The sequence below is a fragment of the Eptesicus fuscus genome, chromosome 9 (assembly GCF_027574615.1).
Source record: "Eptesicus fuscus isolate TK198812 chromosome 9, DD_ASM_mEF_20220401, whole genome shotgun sequence".
NCBI lineage: Eukaryota > Metazoa > Chordata > Mammalia > Chiroptera > Vespertilionidae > Eptesicus > Eptesicus fuscus.
In genome coordinates this window covers 44,899,519-44,924,609 of record NC_072481.1, presented here as the reverse complement: position 1 = coordinate 44,924,609, position 25,091 = coordinate 44,899,519, and the positions used below count along the sequence as shown (strand labels likewise).

General features: G+C 41.4%; 1 protein-coding gene across 2 annotated transcripts in view; it reads right to left on the bottom strand.

Moving 5' to 3' along the window:
- The window catches only part of ROR1 (receptor tyrosine kinase like orphan receptor 1), a 386,540-nt gene that overhangs the window by 163,605 nt on the left and 197,844 nt on the right, over nt 1-25,091 (bottom strand). Inside the window, exon 2 of one of the 2 annotated variants that reach the window (XM_054720853.1) lies at nt 4,383-4,454. In XM_054720853.1, coding sequence (XP_054576828.1) covers nt 4,383-4,454 — 72 coding nt within the window. Of the gene's footprint in view, nt 1-4,382; nt 4,579-25,091 lie in introns of those variants that run through there. The other variant, XM_028142355.2, reaches the window with a different exon arrangement.

The following is a 25,091-nucleotide window of genomic DNA, read 5'->3' as shown; positions in this document are numbered from 1 at the left end:
AAAGATATCCAGTCAGAAGAAACTGCACCAACAAAGACATATCCCTAAACATATCTTTAGGAAATTAAGAGGCAGGTTGTTGAAACAAACGGAGTACAAAGTATGGAGTGTAGGGGTGAGGAGAGAGGACTCGACAGGGGTAAGACCATGGAAAAATCTTGTTTACCATGCGAAGAAGTATGGCGCTTATGTGGGTGAACACTTGTGTGTAAGGCCATTGTGGGCAGCTGCTGGCATGGGCTGATTTAACAGGACCTGCAATTCCTGTTCCAAGCCTAAAATATACTTTCCTTGCGAGACTGCCAAAGTACCTATGATTTTTTTATTTTATTATCAAGCCCAAAGTAATAACCACATTAACCATAAACAGCTGCTACTTCTTATTCTCCAATTAGTTTATCAGATTTGCTAGCCAGATCAATTTTCACAGCAACCATATGAGGTAGTTACTTTCATTAGCTCATTTGACAAATGAGAAGACCAAAGCACAGATAGGTTGGTTGGCTTGCCCAAAGTCACACAGCATTCCAGTAGTAGAGTCAGGATGCAAACTTAGTTACCTTGGCTCCAGAATCCATTCTCTTAACCACCACTGTATTTCAAATATATCTTCCAGTTCACCATTTCTCTCTTTAGTTGAATGCATCCACTGTTTAACCCATTTGATGAATTTTTCATTTCTATAACTTTTTAAATTCTAGAATTTCTATTTAGTTCTTTTAAAATGTCTACTTTTTTTTTGTCATATTATCCTGTACTTGCCCTATGGTTTCTATTCCCTCTTTCATCACGAAACATTTTCTAACATTTATGCTCTCAAATTTGTCTGTTGTCTTTAGTTTCTAAGATATGAACTTCTCCACGTGTTTGATCTGCTGGCTCTCACTTATGGTGGCATACTCTCTCTCTCTCTCTCTCTCTCTCTCTCTCTCTCTCTCTCTCTCTCTCTCTCTCTCTCTCTCTCTCTCCTGTTAATCCTCACCCAAGGATATTTTTCCATTTATTTTTGGAGAGAGTGGAAGGAACTGGGAGAGACAGAGAGAGGGAAACATGGATGTGAGAGAGACACATTGATTGCCTCCTGCATGCACCCTGACCAGGACAGGTTATCGAGCATGCCACTGAGGTACATGCCCTCAACTGGAATTGAACCCAGGACCCTTCAGTTTCAGATGCTCTATCCACTGAACCAAATGGCTAGGGTGCATTTTTCCTGTCTTGCATGTACTATAACATATAAAAGTAAACTTAATATCAGCAGGAGTTTGCTGTTGTTGTTTTGATTTTTTAATTTTGATTTTGGTGGGAGATCCACATGCACTGAGATGTTGAGACACTTTTATGACCTGCTTTTCAGTATCTCACAGTTCAATTAATTCCAGACCAAGTTTTTACATTATCTTATTGGCTTGTGGCTTGTGCACTACACAATAAGAACCCTGAACCCATACACATGTTTAGCATAGGTTTGGTTTGGATTTCTCATGGGTGATCCCCATGTCCCAGGGTGGCTGACAGACTTCCATACCAGAAACCTCAGCAGAATCTTCCTTATTTCATGCTCAGCCCTGTCATTCCTCACTGACAGCTAGCTACACAGGCGGTTGTTGGCTATGGCCTCAACGCTCATCCCCACTGGATACTTACTGAAACTCCAGCCCCTAAGAACCCTACATACTGCCCATATTTTCATAGGACCTTTTGTTTAATTCCTTCTCACTAATCGTTGCTCCATTACTGAGCTTGCTCTTCGTTTCTAGCACCTGGGATTTCTACTTTTTGCAGATAAGTCTGGCAATGGATTTTTTTCCCATTGTATATTTTCACCAGGATCTCTCTGTAATTGGCTGATATGTCCCTTGACAACCTAGTCTATCAAATTGACCAGAAGGTTTTGATTAAGCATGTAGATATCAATCTTTCCCTTATGGAGGACAGAGACCTTTGTCTGATTCATCTTTCCAAACTAAGTCTTCAGACAGTGCCCAGAACAGAGTAGGCAGCAATCAAGATTTGATCAATGAATGAATTAATTAATCATCTTTTCTTTGAAGTGGGAATGAAAGACCAAGCAATAATGATCTTCTAGACAAAGAAGATACCAAGAATCCCTGGAAAGCCATCCATGCTCTCTGGAAGATCATGCTGAACATACAAAAAGTTTGAGGCCTGCCTGAGTTCAGTCCTTTGGCCGGTAGGTTCATTACTACTGACACTACTTCTCTCTTGAAAGGCAATCACCGCTAATTACATGCTGGTCTAGCAGAACTATGAAGGCTGGCAGGCTAGGAGCTTCACAGGGCTCTGCTGCCTTTCAGCACACACTGATGTCCTTTCAGAGCCACACGTGGAACCCGATTAATAGCATGTAGGGGCAATAATGTCATTTTTCTTGTTGGTGCCTAAAGGAGCTGGCCAATTAAGTTCACATTTTTGGAGCACCTGAGTAGGCACAGAGTAGGCACAGAGCTAACGTTTAGTGGGCTTCATGTCTTCTTCTCCATTAAAAACAGTTCATAAATGTTTGTTGAAACTCTTCTGCCTCCTGGGCACTGTGCTTGGTGCTGGAGGTGGAGAAGAATAACATACAGTCCCTGTTTCAAGCCTTAATTAGAAAAAGAATTTCCAGATCAAATTGAATAAAAATTACTCTAAATGTCCTTTGATTTAAGGTGAAAAGATATCTCACCTCATCCTGCCACCCTAAAATTCCTAAGAAGTATAACCAGCAAAATAATTTTGCCTATGACTATGTTGTACAGTTCTCTCACTTGAGAGAGACAATACAACCCCCAGTGAATATATGAACAGATAATAGAGAGCTGATCATCAAAGGCAATTTTTTATTTATTTTTTGGTTAATCCTCACCCAAGGATATTGTTCCACTGATTTTTAGGGAGAGTAGAAGAGAGAGGGAAAGACAAAGAGAAACATTGATGTGAGAGAAACACATTGATTGGCTGCCTCCTAAACGAGCCCTGACCAGGGCCCCAGCCAGGGAGGAACCTGCAACCAAGGTGTGTGTCCTTGACCGGGATAGAACCTGGGAGTCTCTGGTCTGCAGGCCGACACTAACTGGCTAGGGTTGATCAAAGGCAGTTTTTGACAATGACTTTTGAGTTCCTTTTATCATTATAATCCCAAAACCTTGAATTATGCCTGAACTAAATTAGAAACTCAGTAAGTCTGTTGAATGTATTGGCAAATATATATGTGGATGTGGCCCATCCATCTATGTCCCCAGATATGGTGTGGCCCATCATTCTGCACATATTTATTGAGGATTTCCTATGAACGGCAGTCTGTCTGAGATCTTGTGATCGGGACAAAGACAAAAAATAAAAAAAAAAAAATAATAAAAAGAACAAGATAGATATCTTACCTACAATGAATTTCCAGGTTTAAGGGTGAGGTGTCTAGGTATGTAAGTCACCATGATATAACAGAAATGCAAAGAGAAAACCATGGAAATGGGCTATGGGAGTTCCAAAGGATAGGCCACTTCCTGCAGAGGGATTAGGTAAGACTATGGCTCATGGAGACTTTATGCTCAGACTTGAAGGAGAAGTAATTTGCTGCCTTGTAGAAGGGAGAGAGTGGGTATTGGCAAGGAAGGAGGGGCCAGTCAGATGGGAAGAATGACTTAGACAAAAGCAGAGGGGCAGAAAAGCACAGGCTATATAGACAGAAATACAAATTTGGCTGGAAATGCGTAAAGGGGCATAGAGGGGACCTAGGAGAAATAAGGCTGGAAAGGTAATATGAGGCCATTGCAGGGGCTTTAAATGTGTCCTGATTTATCATTCCAGGATATAGGCTCTCTACAGAGTAGCCAGTACTTAGCATATGGCCAGGCTTCATTAATACTACAACAACCTTATAGTAGCAACCTGCTCCCCGCGTGCACAGAGGAAGCTGCCATCTGTATGCGCAGGCAATTACAAACACTTCACATACTCTGTCCTGAACCCTGCAAGCGTATCAAATACTCACTGTAAAAGGTCACCCAGCAAACAGCTCTGAGCAATCCTGGCTCAGGCGGAATCAAATCCCCTAAATAAGATCCACTAGAGGCAGTGTCAGGAAGGTCAGCAACAACCCTATTTCACATCTTGAAGCGTTTTCACCATGTGGAACATTTTAGGGAAGAAGGGAAAGGCAAGAGAAAGAGAGAGAGAAGAAAAAAAAACCCTCCAGAAAAAATAGAATTCCAAGTCATTAAATGTGAAATGATCACAAAGTAAGCAGGGAATTTATTTTGGCCCCCACCTCTTTCTAGTGATCTAAAAAGCAGTTGATTTCAAAGTAGCTGTGCCAGGGTTCGAAATGGAGTTTCACGCCTCCCTTCCTCCCCCTCCCCCAGTGCGTCCCCACTGTGTACCTTTGTCGAGTTCACTTGAAATGTTCCATGATGAGGTAGGCACTAACTCAGCAGTGACTGACAACTCTGTTTCTGAAAAGAAAAAGAAGGGAGGGGAGAGAGATGAGGGCAACATTAACCTCAGTAACTTATGGGCTGTTAGAAGCATTACAGGAGATTTCCAAAGGCCCTGCCTTCTGAGAGCGACCGCTGCCATTCCGTAGCTTATTAAACAGAACGGCCGCGCCCCCTGCCAGGCAGAGGCGCCTGCCTTGGAGAGGCTGTCCAGATGAACGATCTGTAGGCCAGATCGGCAGGTTGTTGTCTTTGAAACACAGGCTTAAAAATTAAAATGCAAATATTTCATTAACGAAAAACCAAGCCTGCAAAAATGATCCGCCATTATCAAACATAAGCTCTCCTGTGTCTTGTTAGAAGGCCAGTCTTAGACGGATATATTCAACAGTCCTCCCACGAAAAATAAGGAAGACCAATGTTGCTTTTGCTGCTGATTTCATTCGTGTTTGTGAATTTATAGCATTTGTATTCCTAGAGAAACTCATGTCTCTATATTGAAGCCCTCAGTCAAGACCAAAAATAGCATTTGAATACTGAGAGCCATCTGTGGTTCACTGAACTTAAGAGATAAATTTCAAAAACACCATAGTACATTTTCCTAGGATTGCACTAATCTCCCCTTAGGTGACTTCTACACACACACACACACACACACACACACACACACACACTATATGATGGAACTTCAGTGCTGCGCAGGACCTCAGAGTGCCCAGAGCCCAGGCCATTAGAGATATGGTGCCCATGCCGTAAGTTCCTCTTCCTTCAATCTGGTACAGACATCACTCATTAATCATGGCCCTTCTTGTCTAGTAAACCTGGGATCTGCCTAAGCGTCTTTTCAACACAGTCCTCTAGGCAGCCACTAAGAATGCATCTGAGTTGGAATACAAGGTGAACTTTATTAAGTGGAAGAACTGGGAATTCAAATCCAGGTCTGTCTGACTCTGCCACCCACACAACTCCCAACAGCCCATGCTGCCTAGTCCTCAGGTCTGTGAAACAAACCCCAGTTGCTTTTCACCTCACCTCTCCCTTGCTTCACCTTTTCACCTAGATAAGCACACTTTCCACATTTCCTTATTTGCTGAGGGGGACTGTCTGCCACATGGCTGTGGGAGCCACACGCCGCCGTCAGTGAGCTTGGCCAAGGACAGGATGTTTACCCGCGGAGACCTTGCAGGGGCCCGCTGGTAGCTTGTCTCCCGAGTCTTCGATCAATCTGCCACGCACGGCTGAGACAAAGCGTTGTTTGGTTTGCACATACCTCCTTGGCTTGCCTCTTTCCCTGTCCACGTGGGAAAGGAAGCCAGTGGGAAAGAAAGTACACAGACCATACATGCCCTCCCTATTTCATAGGGCCCCCGTTGCCTCCTGCCCCCTGGAGGGGGAGGGGGGAAAGGAAGCATAGATTCTTTTAAGGGTACCTGAAGTATGACATAAAGCACATAAAATTCCAAATACGAAACCAAAAAGAAAATTTTACCCAAAGAAGAAAACTGCTTAACACAACACCCCAGGAAAAGGCAGTGCTTCTGCTTCAGCCGCTTGTCCTGGGAAGAGCATTTACGCAGGTGAGCTCACAGGAAGAGCTGAGTGTCTACCCTGCAGGGCCCTCAGAGAATGACTCCCACCTAAGTTCCACCCTGGCCCCATCCTGATACCACCCACGCGGCGCTTTGAATAATAATAGCCCCTTGTTTGCAGTAGCACTGGCCACTGTGGTTTGCCTTAGAAAAAGGCCCATCAGCCCAGCCAGTGTGATTCAGTGATTGAGTGTTGACCTATGAACCAGGAGGTCAAGGTTCGATTCCTGGTCAGGGCACATGCCCAAGTTGCTGGCTCCATCGCCAGTGTGAGGCATGCAGGAGGCAGTGGATCAATGATTTTCTCTCATCATTGATGTTTCTCTCTCTCTCTCTCTCTCTCTCTCTCTCTCTATCCCTCTCCCTCCCTCCCTCCCTCTCTCCTCCTCCCTCCCTCCCTCCCTCCCTCCCTCCCTCCCTCCCTCCCTCCCTCCCTCCCTCCTCTCCCTTTCCCTTTCTCTCTCCCTCTCCCTCTCCCTCTCCCTCTCCCTCTCCCTCTCCCTCTCCCTCTCCCTCTCCCTCTCCCTCTCCCTCTCCCTCTCCCTCTCCCTGTCCCTCTCCCTCTCCCTGTCCCTCTCCCTCTCCCTTCCTCTTTGAAATCAATAAAAATATTTTTAAAAAAGAAAAAGGTTTATCAAGCACTCCAATGAGCACACTTCGGGGAATTTGGGGCATTTCAGGCGCGAAAGCTAAGGGTGGCGAAGTGGTGGGATTAAGACAGATCATGACAACATTTACATTCAATATTTTCATAGCTCCATCTAACTGCTGCTCACAGTTACATTGCCAGCATTACAGGCTTCATTTTGCAGTACTAATTTTATAGAAAGTTAGTTGTAGTATGTCACTTGGTTTTTCTAACCTGAGTTTGAATATAATTCAATCGCTGATTGAATATAATTTAGGGCTGATGACAAATGAATAGAATCTTGGCACTGCTAACAGTGAAATTGTCCCCATGTGTCCCTGGACAGTAATTACCACTCGGTTCGTGGGGTACAGCAAAGATCATTTCAATTCACAAGCTCATTAAGGGACTGTGATGATTTGGAGGAATGTTGTTCTCAGCCTCAAGATCTATTGCTCTAGATAACAGCATGTTCAGCTTCTCAGATAAAATGATAATAAAAACAGATCAAGTATTTTGAAATATAAATAATCTCCCCCTGAAAAATATTCTCTTGAGCCACATTTGTAAAAGGTTATTTTATGTGAAAAGTTTAGTATTAGTAATTCCTCTCACAAAAATAATGTTTAATAAGCCCCCCCTACCCACCCCATGAGAGAAAGTCTGAAGTTTAACTAAAAAAATTTGAGCACATCTCAACTTGACCTCCATCGATTCCAGAGTCAGCAGCAGTGTTAGAGAGAGACATGACCATCAGTCTTGACCCTGCAGTACAGGCATGTCAAACGCACAGCCCGCGGGCCTCATGCCTCGTTTGTTTGGCCTGTGTTAACCTTTGAGTTTGACATGCTTGGTGTAGTATCTCCACTGATGGACTCAGCTCCTCTCCTATTCTCACCATGGCTGAGGGATGAACTATTTAATACCAGACCAGCAGCTTGTCTTTGTGTAACATTACCGTGGTAACAGCAAATTAGCATGTGTCAATTAGGGCACAGTACAATATTTCATGGAAATAGACACCTAGATTAAAATACTAACTTCTGTCATTGATAATTCTGTGACCATGAGAAAGCTACTTTCTGTAAGATGGGGACAATAAAGCTGTCTCACAGGACTGCAGGAAGGATTAAACTAGATAGTGGGCCATAGGGTCCTGTACAGTGCCCAGCACAGAACACACACTCAGGGATCTTTCACGCTGCCCCCTCTGTCCAGTAAGGCAGATGTAGCCATCCTCCATGTGGACATACTCCAGTTAGCTGCTAGGTCCTTGTCTGGGTTTGAAATAACGCAAATGCCATGGTTTTAGAAAGGTTCTATTTCGCATGCCTCACTAATCCAAACCAATCTTTTCATTTTGTGAGGTTTTCCTGAATTGGTCACTAGCTCTCTCAGAACATAAGTGTTTTATGTGGTTTGATCCAATTGAGGCAAATGGAGCATGTTTTAGAAAACTCCAGCTCTTATCTTTCCTGACCTCGGTGGGAGGGCGCACCATTCTTCTCCCGATTTGATCAATAGGAGCTATTATCTTTGCAGTTTCACTGATGATTGACTTCTTGGCACTGGTTCTGCAAACCATAAGGTTTTGGTATTTAAGCCTGAACAGTGGGAGTGTTATTTGGAGGGAAGGGGGAAAAAAATAAGCCTTGAATCCTCCTCATTGATAAAAGCCTATGCTTTCCAAAAGGATTACTGGTTCGTCTCAGCAGTTGGCAGGTAGAGACCCAACATTCACAGGATGCAGAAGCTCTTCCAAAAAGCACCGAGCCATGCCACATCCTGTCTCCTGAGCCAGTGATACGTGAGGTTACACAGACACGGACCAGCACACTCATGAGACCAGTGTCCAGCCCAGTGGTCACAAAGTAGAGTGTGAGGGGACAAGTGGCTACCCCTGTGCCTTTCTCGTAAATGTGGCAAAGCCATTAATTTGTTGAAGAAAGAAAAAGTTTTTTAAATATACTAACATTTGTGGCATTATTCATCTTTTTAGATAGAAGAAATTAAAAAAAAAAAGTTCTCCAGATTTTCTCAATATCTACGAGGCTCTCCTCGTGCTTGGAGATCTTCTCAACAATTCTACAAGGTGGGTAGGTACCATCCTCACCTTCATTTAAAGATTGAAGAACCTGAGGCAGGACATACTAAGACACTTGCCTACTTAAGTTTGTTGGGGTGGGAATGGGGATTGTGGTCAAACCCAGGGGGTCTGAAGGCAGAGCCAGTGTCTCAAACTGCCAAAATGGGGTGGGGTGGAGGCTGCTCTTGGACTTCAGCCCCCCTCAGCCCCAGAGGACCCTGTGAACTTCAAGCTCTGCAGAACACAGTGTGAGAACGAGTACCAGAGGCTACACTCCTCCCCCATCAGTGGTTGGTCCCCTAATTCTAAAACCTGAAGAGGATGGTGGGCAACACAAAGGGAGGAGAGGAAGCAAGCCTCGATCACACACGAATGCTTTCCCCCCTTGGGAAATACTCTTCTTTCTTTAAATCTGCTAAACTGATATTTAAGTTCACACACAGTTCTTGTATTTAAAGGAATTATGCTATCAAAGCACCATGGCGACACACATCTTTAAAGTGAATACAAACAGTCTTGAAAACTATCTTAACTTGAAATTGTCATACTTGGGGTCTCTTCCATGGAACTCATTCGACACACATGTGCATGGTCATTTCCCATGTATAAGAACTGAGATTAAAAAAGCTTGACCTGGTCCCTAATAATGATCAAGAACCTACAGTCTACTGGGAAAGTAGTACAGAGACAAGATTATAAACTATGATGGGGCAATAGTAGAAAAGGACAGAAACTGCTTCCCTATCCCATGAGTCATTCCTCCCACCTCATCCCATCCAGACCAGACACCCAGACTACTGAATAAAATATCATAAAAAATATAACGCATAGCAGTGATTGAAGAGGACATTCTCAGGTGCCCAAAAGGAAGAGAACAGCAAGTGGGAACTGATGCGGAAGGTGCCCTCTGGGCTGCGGGCTGCGGTGTCAGTGCTCATTTGAAAACCAAAGATGTGGCCAGAAGAATTTCTCCCCCAAAGCCTTCATGAGAGCCTGGAGAGCCCCCCATCTGTGGGAAGCAGGTAGAAACACTTCTCCCCATGGCTCAGACAGCTGCTAGGTGCTAGGGCTCTTATAGTCCATCCAGACCTTGGGTAGGGTGAGAGGAAATGTCTACACAGGAAATCAAAAGGGTGTGTAAAGACCAGAGAGGTCCAAGGTACCCTTCACCCAGTTTCCCTCTATGGTTATAATATCTATAATCATGGTACAATATAAAAACTAGGGATTTGACGTTGTTACAATGTGTGTAGAGTTCTATGTCATTTCATCACATATGTAGATCTGATGAAACCACCTCTGTAATTGAGACAAAGACCTATGTCATCACCAAAGATCTCCCTCATGTTACTTTGTAATAGTCACACCCATCCTTTCCTCCCAACCACACCTAATGCCCAACCATACGTAATCCTGGCAAACACCAATCCCTTCTCCATCTCTAGAATCTTGTTGTTTCAAGGATGTTACATATACGAACTCATAAAATGCCCTTCATGTCCACCCAACTTGTTGTGTATATCAATGGTTTGCTCTTTTTTATGGCTGAGTAGTATTCCATAGTATCAATGTACCAAACTTTGTTTAACCATTTATCTCAGACATTTGGTTGTTTCCATTTTCTGTTGGTTTAGAGTAAAACTGTTATGAATCCACTCACAGCCTTTGTGCTAAATTCTTTATTTCAATAATAAGAAAGTTAAATCTAGAAGGAGTTGTATGCAAAGAAGCAATAATAAGCCAATAAATGGGAAAATACATTGAAAATGTTAAATAAACTTTGACATTAAAGTAAATATGTGATAGGAGGTACAACAGAGGTAAACAGAGGGTTGTAAGGCAGCACTGAGAAACAGTACATTCTCCAGATGTGGAGAGGGAACCTCAAAGGATCAGGGCCTGGGAAAGATCGTTCCCGACTGAGAAGAGGCCTGTGTATTAGAAATACTACAGCACATTAGGGAAGGTCAAACAACTTGGTCATACTCAAATACACAGAAGCAACTTTTTCCAACAGATAAACAGTAATTTCCAAATTTCAGGGCTTCTCATTTTTGTTTTGTTTTTCTTAAAGACAAAAAGGAAATATCCCTGCTAGTTATTGGGGAGACAGGATCTTCTTAGGGCCAGTGCAAAGTCCTCACAGAAATTTGAAAGTGGCTCAAACCTGAATATTCCCCAAGAAGTCCACATGAATGGATCCAAAGTTAGCATTCCCTCATTCATCCATGGTGCCTGCCACTCCATGGAGGCTCAATGCAACAAAAGAATCCATTTACTAGTATTTCCAGCTTCCGAACAAGTTGGCAAAGACACAGTAAAGAAAAAAAGGAAGCATGCTGGAAAATGCTTAGCTCAGAACTTGGTCTTATCTCCTAGGGAGGTTTCATTTCCTTTCCTTTCGGGAGCTAAAGACACCTTAGATTTCCAATGACATCAACAAACTTCACTCTTTTCTTCTGGTTTCCACTTGGCTGCTCTTCCTTCTATGCTTTTCCCCTCAAAAGTGCCTTCTGGCAATTTTTCCTTCTTACTCATCCTGCTGTGTCATCTGTCTTTGTCTGCCATTTAATTTTCCCCTTTGTATGGCCCACGCACACTCTCATTTCATAGTCTATAATCCATTTTGTAGTAAAAGCCTATTGCTCTGTAATTGTCTCTGGCCAATTCAAAGTCACCTGCCACTCAAAAGAAACAAGAGACCCAAGAAAGATGCTTTCCTAGCTGCAATTCCATGGCAGCCTAAGAGTTTATTGTTGACTCTTGCAAAACAAATAAAGTCTTGGTTAACTTCTGTACACCCTGGGAATGAACTTAAGTTGTACTGGGTGTTTACTAAAGCCATAGTGAGTATATTAGCATGGAACTTTGGAAAACCAGATGGCCAGAAAGGATTTCATTTAAAACTCCTTACTTTCAACTGGAGTTTAATGTTATTATGTTCACTGATTCATCCATCCATCTATTTATTCATTCATTCAACAAATATTTATTGAGCACCTACTGTCTTCCAAACTAGCTAAGTGCTAGCTAGGTGCTGGGATGTAACAATGAACAAACAAAGACTGTTCCTATATTGGATAATCTAATTTTCTTCTTGAATAAAACAGGATTTTTCCTGAAGAAAAAAAAAGTGAACAAAGAGCTGAGAACTCTACAGTGGGTATGTTTTCACTTGCTGTAAACCCTGGTGGCCCTTTCCCACAGAACTTAGCTACTAAGCAGAGTCTTCTATTGGATCAGGGAATGCCTCTCCCAGGTTTAGTGATTTGTCTCCAGCCCTATAAACTTCCCAAATCGATTCTTCAACCAGGCTGGGCCTTTTGTGCTTTTATCTCCTTAGCAACGTAAATATCTGCTAGGACTGGAGGGTTAGTCCAACCTGTTAGTCTAAGAGGGACTACATTTCCAGTTCCTTTTACCTTTCTAATTTACTCCTGGCTCCGGACTGTCTGTTCAACATGTTATGGTGCAAAGGTTAAATGACATCTGCCCCAGCCAGATCAAGGGGGAAATAAAATATATAAAACAGAATATTTGATGCACAAATTTCATCTCTTTGTGTGTGTGTGTGGTGGGGGCATATAATTATTTGAGTTTTCCTAAGCTGGTGATTTGTAGAGGAACAGTACTAGGCTAGTTATGCAAGACTTATCTAGAGAAGAATAGTTTAGGGGTAGGGGGTCCAAGAATCTGTATTTATTTAACCTGCTGGTGCTGACATCAATAAAAATCCTTCTTGTGTTTGAACCTCAAATAGAATACTTCCATTTCAAACTATGTTTAAATCACAGCAAAACAATATGCAGTTCAACAGCAAAATAAAATGAATCTGCTAATGCAGTTATATTCAGTTTTCTATTGAAAAGACCAAAAAAAATTTTTTTCTACCTTACAATTTGCACTTAATTCTATGGTTCACATGTCCTTAGCCATCAATGAGTAAGTGTTTTTCCTTTCATTGTGATTAGACAGTAAACTTCCTACAAGGGCAAGGGTCATATCTCACGCTTCCTTTGTGTCCTTACCTACTTTCTGTATGATCCTGAAACAGGTTAGATGGAAGGTAGCATAGCAGAGAGATAAAGGTGTTGTGCTGACTTTAGCGTCAGTCATGTTCAAATCCCAGCTCTGTCACATACTAGGCTTATAACCTTGGGCAAATTACTTCACATCTTGAAACCTCAGTTCTTCATTCATAAACTGGTTATAATAGCAATGCCCTTGCAGGACTGTGATGAGAGAATTAACTAGGACAATATTTGGAGATTAATTAAGTTAGTGCCCAGTCAATGGAACCACGAAGATAGTAGATATCACTACCTGTTAAAGATTTTTTATACTTACCATAGATACAGCTTGAAGGGTATTTAATGCTCCCAGCAGGGGAGCAAGTTAAACAAATACAGATTCTCGGACACCCTTCCCCCAAACTATTCTCTCTAGGTGAGTCTTACATAACCAGCCTAGTACTGTTCCTCTACAAATCACCAGCTTAGGAAAACTCAAATAGTTATATGCCACCCCCACACACACAAAGGTTTAAATAAACTTAGAAGTTTAATGCCATTTAAGAATCTAGAGGAAAGGGAGTTGGCAGACTAAAACTTGTTTTTGTCATAAAATTCCAAAGTGGCCAGCAACCTCAATATTGATACAGCCCAGTGTATATTAACCAAGAACAAAAGTGAATGTCTTTCAAAGCCAAGTATTTATGTCTAGCTTAAAGGCTCTCTTAATTGGTTGACCAACAATTTAGCCAATTAGACTTTTAGGAGGAAAATCACCATCCTGGAAAGAGCAGGGCAGCACTATCTCAGCCAGCACCTACGGACATAGGATCTCAATGGCTAGATTTTAGGTTTGTGGAGCTCTCCACTAAATGGGCACATAGGGCACAGTCTAAAAATGTGCGATCATTCTACTCTAGTCACAGAAGGGGAGCACAACAAAATCCTTTTTAGCTTTGATTCCCAGTCATTTGTAGCATTTATAAAGAGAATTCCACTTTGGATGCAGTTGCAAAAGCTATTAAGATTCCAAGCACCTTACAGTAATACCAGCACCTTGTATTTAGGTAGCACTTTTCCTTTCAAGAAAGTCTGTACGCAGAACAGACATTAGCTCATGACTCCACATGTGAAGGATCAAGGCCCGAGATAATCATACCCTGGTCGGAGTTGAAGAAACCCAGACTCAGCCAGAGAACTTGCCTGAGGTCCCCTGGCATGTCACCAACTGCCAGGAGAACAGAACCGAAGTCTTCCTCACCGGAACCCGGCTCCACGCAGGCTCTCTAGTACACATGCCTGGGGAAGCCTCTGTCCCAATTTTAAGGGTTTTTTTTCCCTCTAATTCTCCAACATGCTGTTGATGCAATCATTTCAAAGTTCCAAAGAGTGAGGAGTAACATTTTTAAAAAGAGCTATTTTCAGAAAAAGAAATCTATTGAAAGTATAATTTGTACCTTCAGGCTGTCCCTGAGAACCAAGTGTTTAAGTTAATGGGATTGAGAGACTCCTGGATTAGTGGAAATTGTTTTAACCAGAGAGGTAAATTGGGGAGGATTACTATTATCCTGTAAGACAGTGAGATGGTTCTGCTCCAGCCATTTAAGCCTGGGCGTGTAGGGTCTGGATGGCTGGCAATTTTCAAATACTTAATTTGCTTCAAATTGCTCTGGTTTAAAATGCCTTGCCCGTCTGGACTGGGTTTCCTGGACCATGTCATTATTGATAGCCTGGGGAGATCAATAATTAAAATTAAATAGAGGGAAACATTGAGCAGAGCCCAAATTGGGACCAGAGTCGCTTCCCAGAGCCTCTTAGTTTAATCTCTCCCTCTTCTGAGATTCCATGATGTTTTATCTGTTTCTCTCGTAAGACACTTTACATTTTGCAAGGTGACCTATAATTGCTTTGGTGTACTCCTTTATGATGAGTGTATGGTTCTGGAGTCTAGGGATGAGGTCTCACTGATCTCTACATTTTTCGTAGCATCCACTGTTGCATTGCACACACAGAAGGCACTCAACAAATGTTTTCTGAACCTATAGGTGATATAATAACTGTAGTCTCCATAGAATATCATATTTATTCATATAAGGTAATGAGGTAGATTGCAAAATGACCACAGTTCATTCCTCCCTGTATCTACAACGTTTTGCAGCTCTTCCCAGAGAGATGGAGTCCATTTCCCCAACATGACTCTGGCTAACAGAATGTGCCAATATCAGCTTGGCCCAGTCCAGGCCAAAGAAACACCAAGCCAACACACTGACTCATGAGATAAATAAATGCTTGGTGTTTTTGGTCATTAAGTTTTGGGGTGGTGTGTTATAGCGCATTATTTGTAGATACCCATTGACAGATGAGAACACTATGTAAGGCTCCATAAGGTTAGGAATGAGCCTAAAGCCATAGAGGGAAAAGACCAGGATTTGAATCCAATCTTTCTGATTCCAAAGCCCACAGTCTTTCCACTTAATAAACTGACCAAATTGAAACTCTTCTTGTGCATTCAGAAATAAGTTTGAGAAGCCAAAGGCAAGAGACAAATGGAGAGGAGTTCCCTAACTCTGCTGTGAAGCACCGTGAAGAACTGCCTACCGGAGTGACCCCTAGTCTGTCAGGGCCCGGTGTTGGTAGCTCATTTGATCAGATTTAAGAGATGCGAAAGGACAGGATCTCTTTCCAGCAAGGATCTGGAAGAAACGATGGTCCCACATCCATAAACACACAGCTCAACTACTAGCAATAGCTACTCAAAGTTGGTGATTGGGTCATTATCTCCTGTGATATACTTTTTTTCATAGTCGTATCATGATGAGAGAAAAATAATTTTGCATGTAGTTACTTTTGTGATTATTCTCTTCCAACATCCATCTGCCAAGACTATTTTGTTTTTCAAACCTGATGGAAACAGTTTGAGTTGGTTCCCAGGTGTCTGAAATGTAGTTGGACTGGCAGCCTTTAAACAGCCTTGGTATGTGTGGCTGCAGGCATGGGAACTTTTCACAACAATGCAAGCCCATGCTTTGGATGTGATGAAGAGGTCCTCTCGGGTGACAAGGGAGAGCCCCTGCTCCTTCCCAGAGTTGTCAAACAGCAGCCTTTCAGGAGGCTTTCCTAGTCAACTCAGTGAACGGGAACGGCCGATGCTACCGTGCACATGATGGATGGGCGGCCTGTTCACTCATGTGTGTCACCTAAGGAGATGGGCGACTTGATCTCCGGCTGATAAGAGAATGTTCTTAATAGCTGTTTTGCTTGGAGAAGGTATCCACATGGAATGCGGTCATCCATTTTCAGTCAGGGATGACCAAGGTATTTGTGGAAATTTGTTGCAAGTGGTGGAACCGCTTGGGAGAGAGAAGCAACCCTGCTGGTCCTGTTTCGCTGCTTTTCCCTTGAATTGGCAGTCTAGGTCCTATGCTGTGACATCATCCATTAGGTGACTTCCCCTCTTCTGCAGGCTTTCCCTACCAGCCTTCTCTGCTGCCCCCCTTTTTCTGGACCTGCTGCCTCAAGTTCCCCATCAAGCAAGTGTATCCGCAGCACTCAGGGGAAATTTATCTAGGCAATCTTGGACTGGAAAAGGGTTTCCAAAGTTTGACACAAAATCTAAAAGCCATAAAAAGAAAGATAAATTTGATTGCCTTAAAATTATTCTACAAGGAAAAAAGCAAAAATAATATCAAAGGACAAATGAAAAACTGGGAAGAAAAAATTTACTGAAACTCAAAAAGCAAAGGGCTAGCTGCCATAATATAGAAAGCAAAAACTTCTACAAATAAGCAAGAAAAAAAAAATCCAAGGATACAAGATAAGTGGGCAAAGGAAAAAAGTAGACACAGATAAGGAAACATTTGTGGTTCTTAAATGCATAAAAACATGCTAAGCTTACTGATAATATAATAAATGTAAATTAAAATGTCAAGCCCTAACCGGGTTGGCTCAGTGGGTACAGCGTCGACCTGCAGACAAAGGTCCCAGGTTCGATTCTGGTCAAGGGCATGTACCTTGGTTGTGGGCACATCCCCCAGTAGGGGGTGTGCAGGAGGCAGCTGATCGATGTTTCTTCTCATAGATGTTTCTAACTCTCTATTCCTCTCCCTTCCCCTCTGTAAAAAAAAAAAAAAAATCAATAAAATGCATATTTAAAAAAATAAAAATAAAATGTCAATTAGATGTCATTTCCCCCAATCAGATTAGAAGGTTAAAAAGAGCTCGATAACTCACTATATTGAGAGGGATATGAGTTCACAGAGACCCTCATATTGATAGACGTAGAAATTGGTAAAACTTGATAAAAATTATCTATGAAAATGTTAAATGCAAATGTTCTATGAATAGCAATTCTACTTCTAGGAATTTATCGTATAGATGTCCTTAAACATGTATGAAATGTTATTTATATAATTTTTTTTTAAATCCTAACTCAATGAGTGACACTATTTTTTTCCATTGATTTTTAGAAAGTGTAGAAGGGCGGGGGTAGAGAAGATAGAGAAAAAGAGAGAAAGAGATACAGACAGGCAGACAGAGAGAGAAACATTGAGGTGAGGGAGCCACATCAATTGCCTCTCACATGAACACCAACCAGGGGTGGGGATTGAACCTGCAACCCTCCCGTGTGGAGGCAGACGCTCTAACCAGTGAGCAACACCAGCCAGGGCTATATAAGATTTTTAATGCAGTATTGTTTATAATAGAAAAAGACTGGAAACAACCTACTTGTCCACCAACAGGAAAACTAGTTCAATAAATTAGGACCGCCCTAAAATTTACAATGGAACACAATGCAGCTATTAAAAAGAATAAAGTCCTGACTGGCTTGGCTCCGAGGTTAGAGCATTGGCCTACACACTGAAGGGTTACGGGTTCAATTCCGGTCAAGGGCATGTACTTTGGTTGCAGGCTCAATCCTCGACCCAGGGTATGTGCGGGAGGCAACCAGTCAATGTGTCTCTCTCATAACGATGTTCCTCTCTTTCTCTCTCTCTCTCTCTCCCTCCTCCCCCCTTCCACTGCCTCTCTAAAAATCAATAAAGAAAAATATCCTCGGATGAGAATTAACAAAAAACAACAACAAAAAGAATAAAGAAGCTATGTGGGTACCGATTTGGGGGGGAAAAGTCACCAAAATATCATCTTCAAAATAAAAAATAAGCAAAGTATTGCTGTATACATAGAAAAATAGCACTTGTGTAAAAAGAAAAAAAATGTTTGTTCTTATATTTGTGGATATATATAATATGTAATGTCAGATATAACATGTATATGCATACACTACTGTGAACCCATAGTCTTATATGTATAGTCATGCACTGCTTAACGACAGGGATGTGCTTGAGAAATGCCCCTCAGATGATGTCATCCTTGTAGAAGACCACAGAGTGCACTTACACAAACTGAGAGGGTATGCTGAGCTTACTGATAATATAATAAATGTAAATTAAGATGTCAAGCCCTAACCGGATTGGCTCAGTAGATAGAGTGTTGGCCTGCAGACTGAAAGGTCCCAGGTTCGATTCTGGTCAAGGGCATGTACCTTGGTTGTGGCTAGAAGCGTGTGTGAGATCTATGAGACTGTTCTTGGTGTAACATAGCATACTGTGTGATAGCAAACTTTTTTAATAAGTAGAAAAAGTACACTTGACAATAACAATAAAAGGTATAGTATAGTAAATACATACACCAGTAATATCATCATTGATCATTATTACCAAGCACTTTGTATTGTACATAATTGCATGAGCTATATTTTTATACAACTGGCAGCACAGTTGGTTTGTTTACACCAGTGTCACCAAAAATACATGAGTAAGGTGTATGCTGCAACATTACGTCACCAGGGGATAGGGATTTTTCAGCTCATTATAATCTCATGGAACCACCATCATATATGCGGTCCATCGTTGACCAAAGTTTGTTATGTAGTGCATGACTGTATAAATATCTATATCTATATCTATATCTATATCTATATCTATATCTATATCTATATCTATATCTATATATCTATCTACACAGATAGATATGTAGCTACAAAAGAAATACACAAAAATTGGTAAGTGTCGCTATCTGAGGAGGGTAACTGGGGGTCTGCAAGTTAGGGTTGAGAAGGTGACTTACTTTTTACTATATATCCTTTTGTACTTTTTAAATTTTTACATCATGTGCAAAATAGGAGAGTTTAAAAAAGGGCGAGAGAGTACTCAATGATTTCTCCTTCATATGATGGGTATCTCTCTCGAGGTATGCCCAGTGTGTTATGGGACCCCAGAGTCCCTCATCAGAGTGGGTAGGAGGCTAATAGAAATGATCATCAAAGCCTGCCAAGGGATGTTGACCTTGAGTTGAATCTTCAAGGATGAGTAGACATTAGCTCAGCAGACACAAGGCTCTTCTGTCCCAGGGAGCCAAGAAAATTTGGGAACTGCAAACAGTTCATTACATATTGTTGCACATTCATTTTTGTGTTTTTTGAGTACTCCTCTTTATATCCTCTAGTGCCAGGCACTTATTAGGTACCTAATATTTGCTGGAACTCACTGACTGGTAGGCAGCCCGTGACATGGGTCAAAATAAGCAGGACCTGTGAAATGGCTCACGCACTAATAAGGGGTAGCTGTGATGGCAGTGAGCAGGAGGAAGAGGCCGCAGGGGAGGCAAAGGGAGGACCTCAGCAAATACCATACTATCAGAACAATCATACTAGCAACATTTCAAATATCAGCGAGAGTTCGCAAAGCACATTTATAGTCCATGTTTTCACAAACATTTATTGAAGTGTCATTACTCCCATTTTAGTTGTGACAAAACCAAAGATTGAAGAGTGATATGCTGAAAGTCACTGCTAAAAAGGGTCAGTTAAGACGTGAACCCCTGGTTCTGTCCCCTACTGTACAGTGGCCTCTATTTAAAACATCACTAATTAATAGGATGAGTGTATATATTCCGTGTCTTTAAACACAAATACCCTGAGCCAGGGTTTGCAGGACATAGTTAACCTATTATGGGGATGTTTGTTCCATTCTCTGGCTTTTAATGTATTATATAGTATTTACATTATAAACTCTGTTTGACATCGATAAGGGTTGTGTTTTTTCAGAAGTTCACAAAACCAAAAAATGTATCCAAAGTAATTATCCCCCAAAGTTAGTGTTTAAATAGAAGGTCAGGCTATTTTGGTCACACTGGACAGGCATCACTATTTACATTCTCCTTCCCTATTGTCCCGCCATGTTCCCTACACTGAGATGTGAAATGTGAGAGGTAGAGTTAGTCAAGCAAGAAAGGTGACATAGAGGAGAGAGGGTCATCCCATTTCATGACATGTTGGTGATGGTAGACTAGCTTCCCTAACACACTTAGAGGTTAGTAAACACCAACCAGTAACCCCCACCTGAGAATGTCCCTTCTTTGTGTGGAGACACGCCTAGGCCTTCCACTCTTTACCTTCAAGAAACTGAAAAATGTGAACTCCTGATGCCTGCAAACTTCCATAGGCAGCAGATCTCAATGGAAACAGCAAAGAAATCCAAACAATGTAACAAAAGTGCAATCTGCTCCCTAGGTGAACCAAGCACAGCCCAAAGTAGACATGGGAGCCACTGGTGACCACAGGGGTGAAGAAGAGGGGTCTCCCCCGGCATGCACTGGTGATTGGCTGGTTTTCTACCCCGGGAAGCGTAGAATGCCTGTGCCAGGATGCTCATCACCAGGCATGGGTGGCATCATTCCAAATGCATGAGCAGGCTAACTAAGAAGTGACTACATCCATTGCCTTGACTTTGCAACATACAACCTTTCAGCTACATGTCAGCAATCTGGCTATCCCACATATTTGAGAAATGGCTGTGAACTATACATAAATACTTTTCAATGTTCTGAGTGGTTAAAGTAGAATTCACAAAACTCATGCTGTAAAGCTCATGTATGTCAATTGTGAGTGAATCTGCCAGACCTTTACTAAAGACAGGGTTTTTATTTTTAGTTTACACATAGTTTTAACATACCTTTCAACAATAATAGTGCCTTCTGTCAGGAGGATTCTGGGTACTCTATTAAAATGCCAAGAAAATGAGTTATTCCCCCTTCCTCTTCACTTGTTTTTTTTTAAAGAAAGGAAGAGAATCTGGCTTTTACCTTTTTATTTTATGTAAACATATGACATGTGCTTGGGAGGATGATACATGAGGAACTAGGTTTTTCAAACACACAGTTGAGTTGCTGGGAGAGAGTGCCATTCAAGTGTTCTATCCTTGACAAGAGTACAACTTCCCCTTCTCTGGAAAAGAGGTTTGGAATTTTGTTTTTAAGGGTAGAGAAGTTCATAATAAAATAAAAAAGTCTTTTTGGATGTCAAAGAGCTCATAAAGAAAAGACATTTAAATGAATTAGGCATCTAAATCAGAACTATGCAAAATACTTTCAACTACTTAGGAACGTTAAAACACAGCACCCACATTTCCCAGGCACCCCATTCATCTTCCTAAGGACAAATTTGGGAAATGGCAATTTCACTTGGCATTGGAGAGTCAGTGAGTTACACAGGGTGGGTTGGGGTGTAGCAAGCCCTCTCTAGACTTTCATGTCTGTAGATCCAAGTTCAAGGTGCTTCTTGGAGTTTCAGCCGAAATACCCTTTTACCCCAGCTTTCTCTTCCCGGGCAAGTCTTCTAGTGTTCAACAATGGAAAAGGCCTATACTCCAGCCAATGCCCTCAAAGACTCCTATGACACAGTGACTATGTCAGAAGTCAGCTCTATATCTAAGACTACAACTCAATTTTATTTCAAAAGTATAGCCCTTGTGCCCTTGGTTGCTGGTGTGACTAGCAAGAAAGCATATAGGAGCAGAAGCTACCTGCTCCCTCTTAAGGAGCTGACAGCTAGACATCATCAGGAGCAATAAGGAAGAAACATTGGGAAGGAATGACGGGCAGCTTAGTCTGTTGAACTCATTCACCAATGTCCACACATTCTTCCATATTAATCATCACTATTACGAGGGAATAAAACCAATCGAATGGGAGAGAGAATGAAATTTCCAATCACTCTACTGTACCAGAAAAACTGCAATCCAGAATCAGTTGAGACACATGATGAGAGATCTAGAAACCACATCACTTAAACAGTTAAAGGAACTGAGAATTTTTGGCCAAAGTAAGAGAAGACTAGTAAATGATTGATGGCTGCTTTCAAATATCAGAGAGATGATACATAGAAGGAAGATATGATTTGTTCTGTGAGGTTATAAATAACAGAACCAGGACTGATGAGTTCTGTTACATTTGTTACACAAGTTACAGAAATTACATCAAAGCAGGTTTTAATTGAAAATAAAGAAGTTAATCTAACAATTAGAATGGGCCCCAAGTAGAATAATCAATGACCAAAAAAAAAACAAGAGCAAATATTCAGTCATAGCCTACTATTTTCAGACACTGAACTAAGTAGTTTTTGAATGAATTATCTGATTTCATCCTCATAATTTTACTATGACCATCATCTCCTTTACTATTCACATTTTACACAAAAATAATGAGGCACAGAGAGATTAAATATTTTGTCCAAACTCACACAACCAGTCTACGGCTGAGCCAGGTTTCTAAGCCAAAGTCCATGCTCTTAGAATTATATCATACTGTTTAAAAAGAAGTTAAAAAATGTAGGCGAGGACATAGAAAATTTGGAAAATTTGTTAATTGCTACTGGGAATGTAAAATGGTATAGCCGCTATAGAAAATAATATGGCAGTTCCTCAAAAAACTAAATATGGAATTACCATATGATCCAGGAATTCTACCTCTAGAGATATATATACCCAAAAGAATTAAAAGCTTGGACCCAAAATATGTATTTGTACACACACATGATCATAGCAGTATTATCCATAATAGCCAAAAAGTGGAAGCAACCCAAGTGGCCATTTTCAGATGAATAAACAAAATATGGAATATTATTAAACCTTAAAGAGAAAAAAATCTGACATATGCCTCAACCAGGATAAACCATGAAGACAGTATGCTAAGTAAAATAAGCTAGTCACAAAAGGACAAATATTATATTATTCCACTTATATGAGTCAAATTCATGGAGAGCTAAAGTAGAATGGTGGTTGCCAGAAGTTGAGGGGGAAAAAGGAATGGGACGTTATTGTTTAATGCATAGAGTTTTAGTTTGGAAAAATGAAAAAGTTCTGGAGATGGATGGTGATGATGGTTACAAAACAGTGTGACTGAACTTAATGCCACCGAACTGTAGACATAAAGATGATTAAAATGGTTAATCTTATCTTGTGTATATTTAAGTACAATGTTTTTTTAAGGAGTGAGATGTCCATGGCTGGAAGTAGTCAAGGAGAGACTAACTGTCCACATGTCAGAGATGCTGAGGAAGGGATTACCATTCCAGGAAGGGACTGGGTTAAATGAACTCTGAGATCCCTTCCAAGTCTAAAATTCTTGACAAGATAAGCACTCCATCAATTACAGAAGTTCAAAAATTGTTTTATTTTCCAAAAAAATACAGACTACCTTTTATCCTGGAGCTTCCCAGCCTGGACGCCAAGACAGCTGGGTCCTGGAGTTGATTTACAATCAGATTCTCTCATTGTTTGTAAAGCATATTACCAGAAAACCATTTCCAGCTCCATTTTAATGAGGACCAATTTGTTATTTTTTTTTGAAACCCCTGACTTCCATTGTTATAGAAAAGACACAAGAAAAGAAAACCTAGGTCTTGCAGCACAAGAATTAATGAAGGCCCTGAAACAATTACGCCTTAAATATACAGAGGTCTCCTTAATGTAAATAGACTGTATTTCACGGCAAATCTTCTTAGAACAAGGGATCCATTTCAGCATGACAGAGTGGGCAATGTAGCAGGGCTATAGTCTGTACTCAATTTGTGATTTTACTTCCGTTGACGTTGACTAATGTACAAATAGCCTGGCTTAAAAGATCTAGGAAACACTAGGTCACAGTGTGAAATATATGCTAATACAGCACAATTTATATAAAAATAGAGGAATGTAAATAGCTAACCGAAGCCAGAGGTAGCTGCTCCAGCCAAGTGGGGACTGAGGAACATTGATAATGCAAAGAGGATGTTGTTCTGCCGAAAACCTCCAGCAACACGGCCCTCAGGTTCCCTTCCAGTTTAAACGCAATGATGAATTAAAACTGAATTTCTGCTGCTCTCTGAGAACATGTGTGTCTCTGCATCGCTGGTCAGGATCTGATACCTTAAATAATCTAAGTTAAAGTCAGTACAATACAAAGATTTACATTCCCCCATCCCCACAGTTGAGGAACTAAAGTGGGGAATCAGCTGGGAGCCCACATACCTGTAAAAAAGGCAAAGTGTGTTTATTTAGTGTCTATGGGTCAGGAATAAGAATTTCACACTTCTCATCTCGTTTAATCTTCACGATGTGGGTGAAGAACTAGTACAACAAGGGACGCAATTCAGTCATTCATAAATTCTGCTGAAATCATTCCCCAGCAAAGCCATGACTGGCTCATCTATTAGCCCTTCCCCGGGCTCAGGCAGCCTGCTGTACCTCCTATAGGTCTGACTGCTTGGATTTGTGTAACAGAACCCAAAGGGTGGAGGGGTGGGAAGCAAAGGCAGAAACAACAAAAAAGCCATTGATGGATTCTGGGTAATTGAGGCAGAAAACCCAGAATTTTAAGGCCTAAAGGTGGAGTTGAAAATTACATGTAATTTATTAGATGGTGTGGTTTTGGTTCTCCTCTGCTGCTGTCCATCTTCCATGCCATAATCCACCCACCATATGGCCACACTTTTCTAAGAACCACCCCCCCACACACACACCAGTTAAAACCTTCACTGGGCATCCATTACTGCACATCAGATAAAGTATAAAGACCTCAGCAGAGCACACAAAGTCTTCTATAATCATGTCTCCCATTATTCCAGCCATGCTAAATTACAGCTCACCATTCCAGACACACACTGCCCTTTCAGTCCCTGACACTTTGTACTGCGACGCCCATTTCCATGCCTCTGCCCCTCCTCTCCATTCATTCTTCAATATTCCAATTAGAACCGGGATCATGTTTGTCTCATTCACTACTGCAATCTCAGTTGCAAGAAATATTGCTGGTGCAGAATAAATGTTTATTGAATGGAGGAATGAGAGAACTACAGAAAGACATCTATGAAATAATTGGAGAGGAGACAGAGAGGAAACAAATTTTTTCTCTTGTCTTTCATCCTCCAAGCAGACATCATCCCTCCTCTGAGCTAGACAGAACTTTAATACACTCCTTTATTCTGTTTTTCAAGTTTATTTCTATATTTTTTCCCACCTAACATGC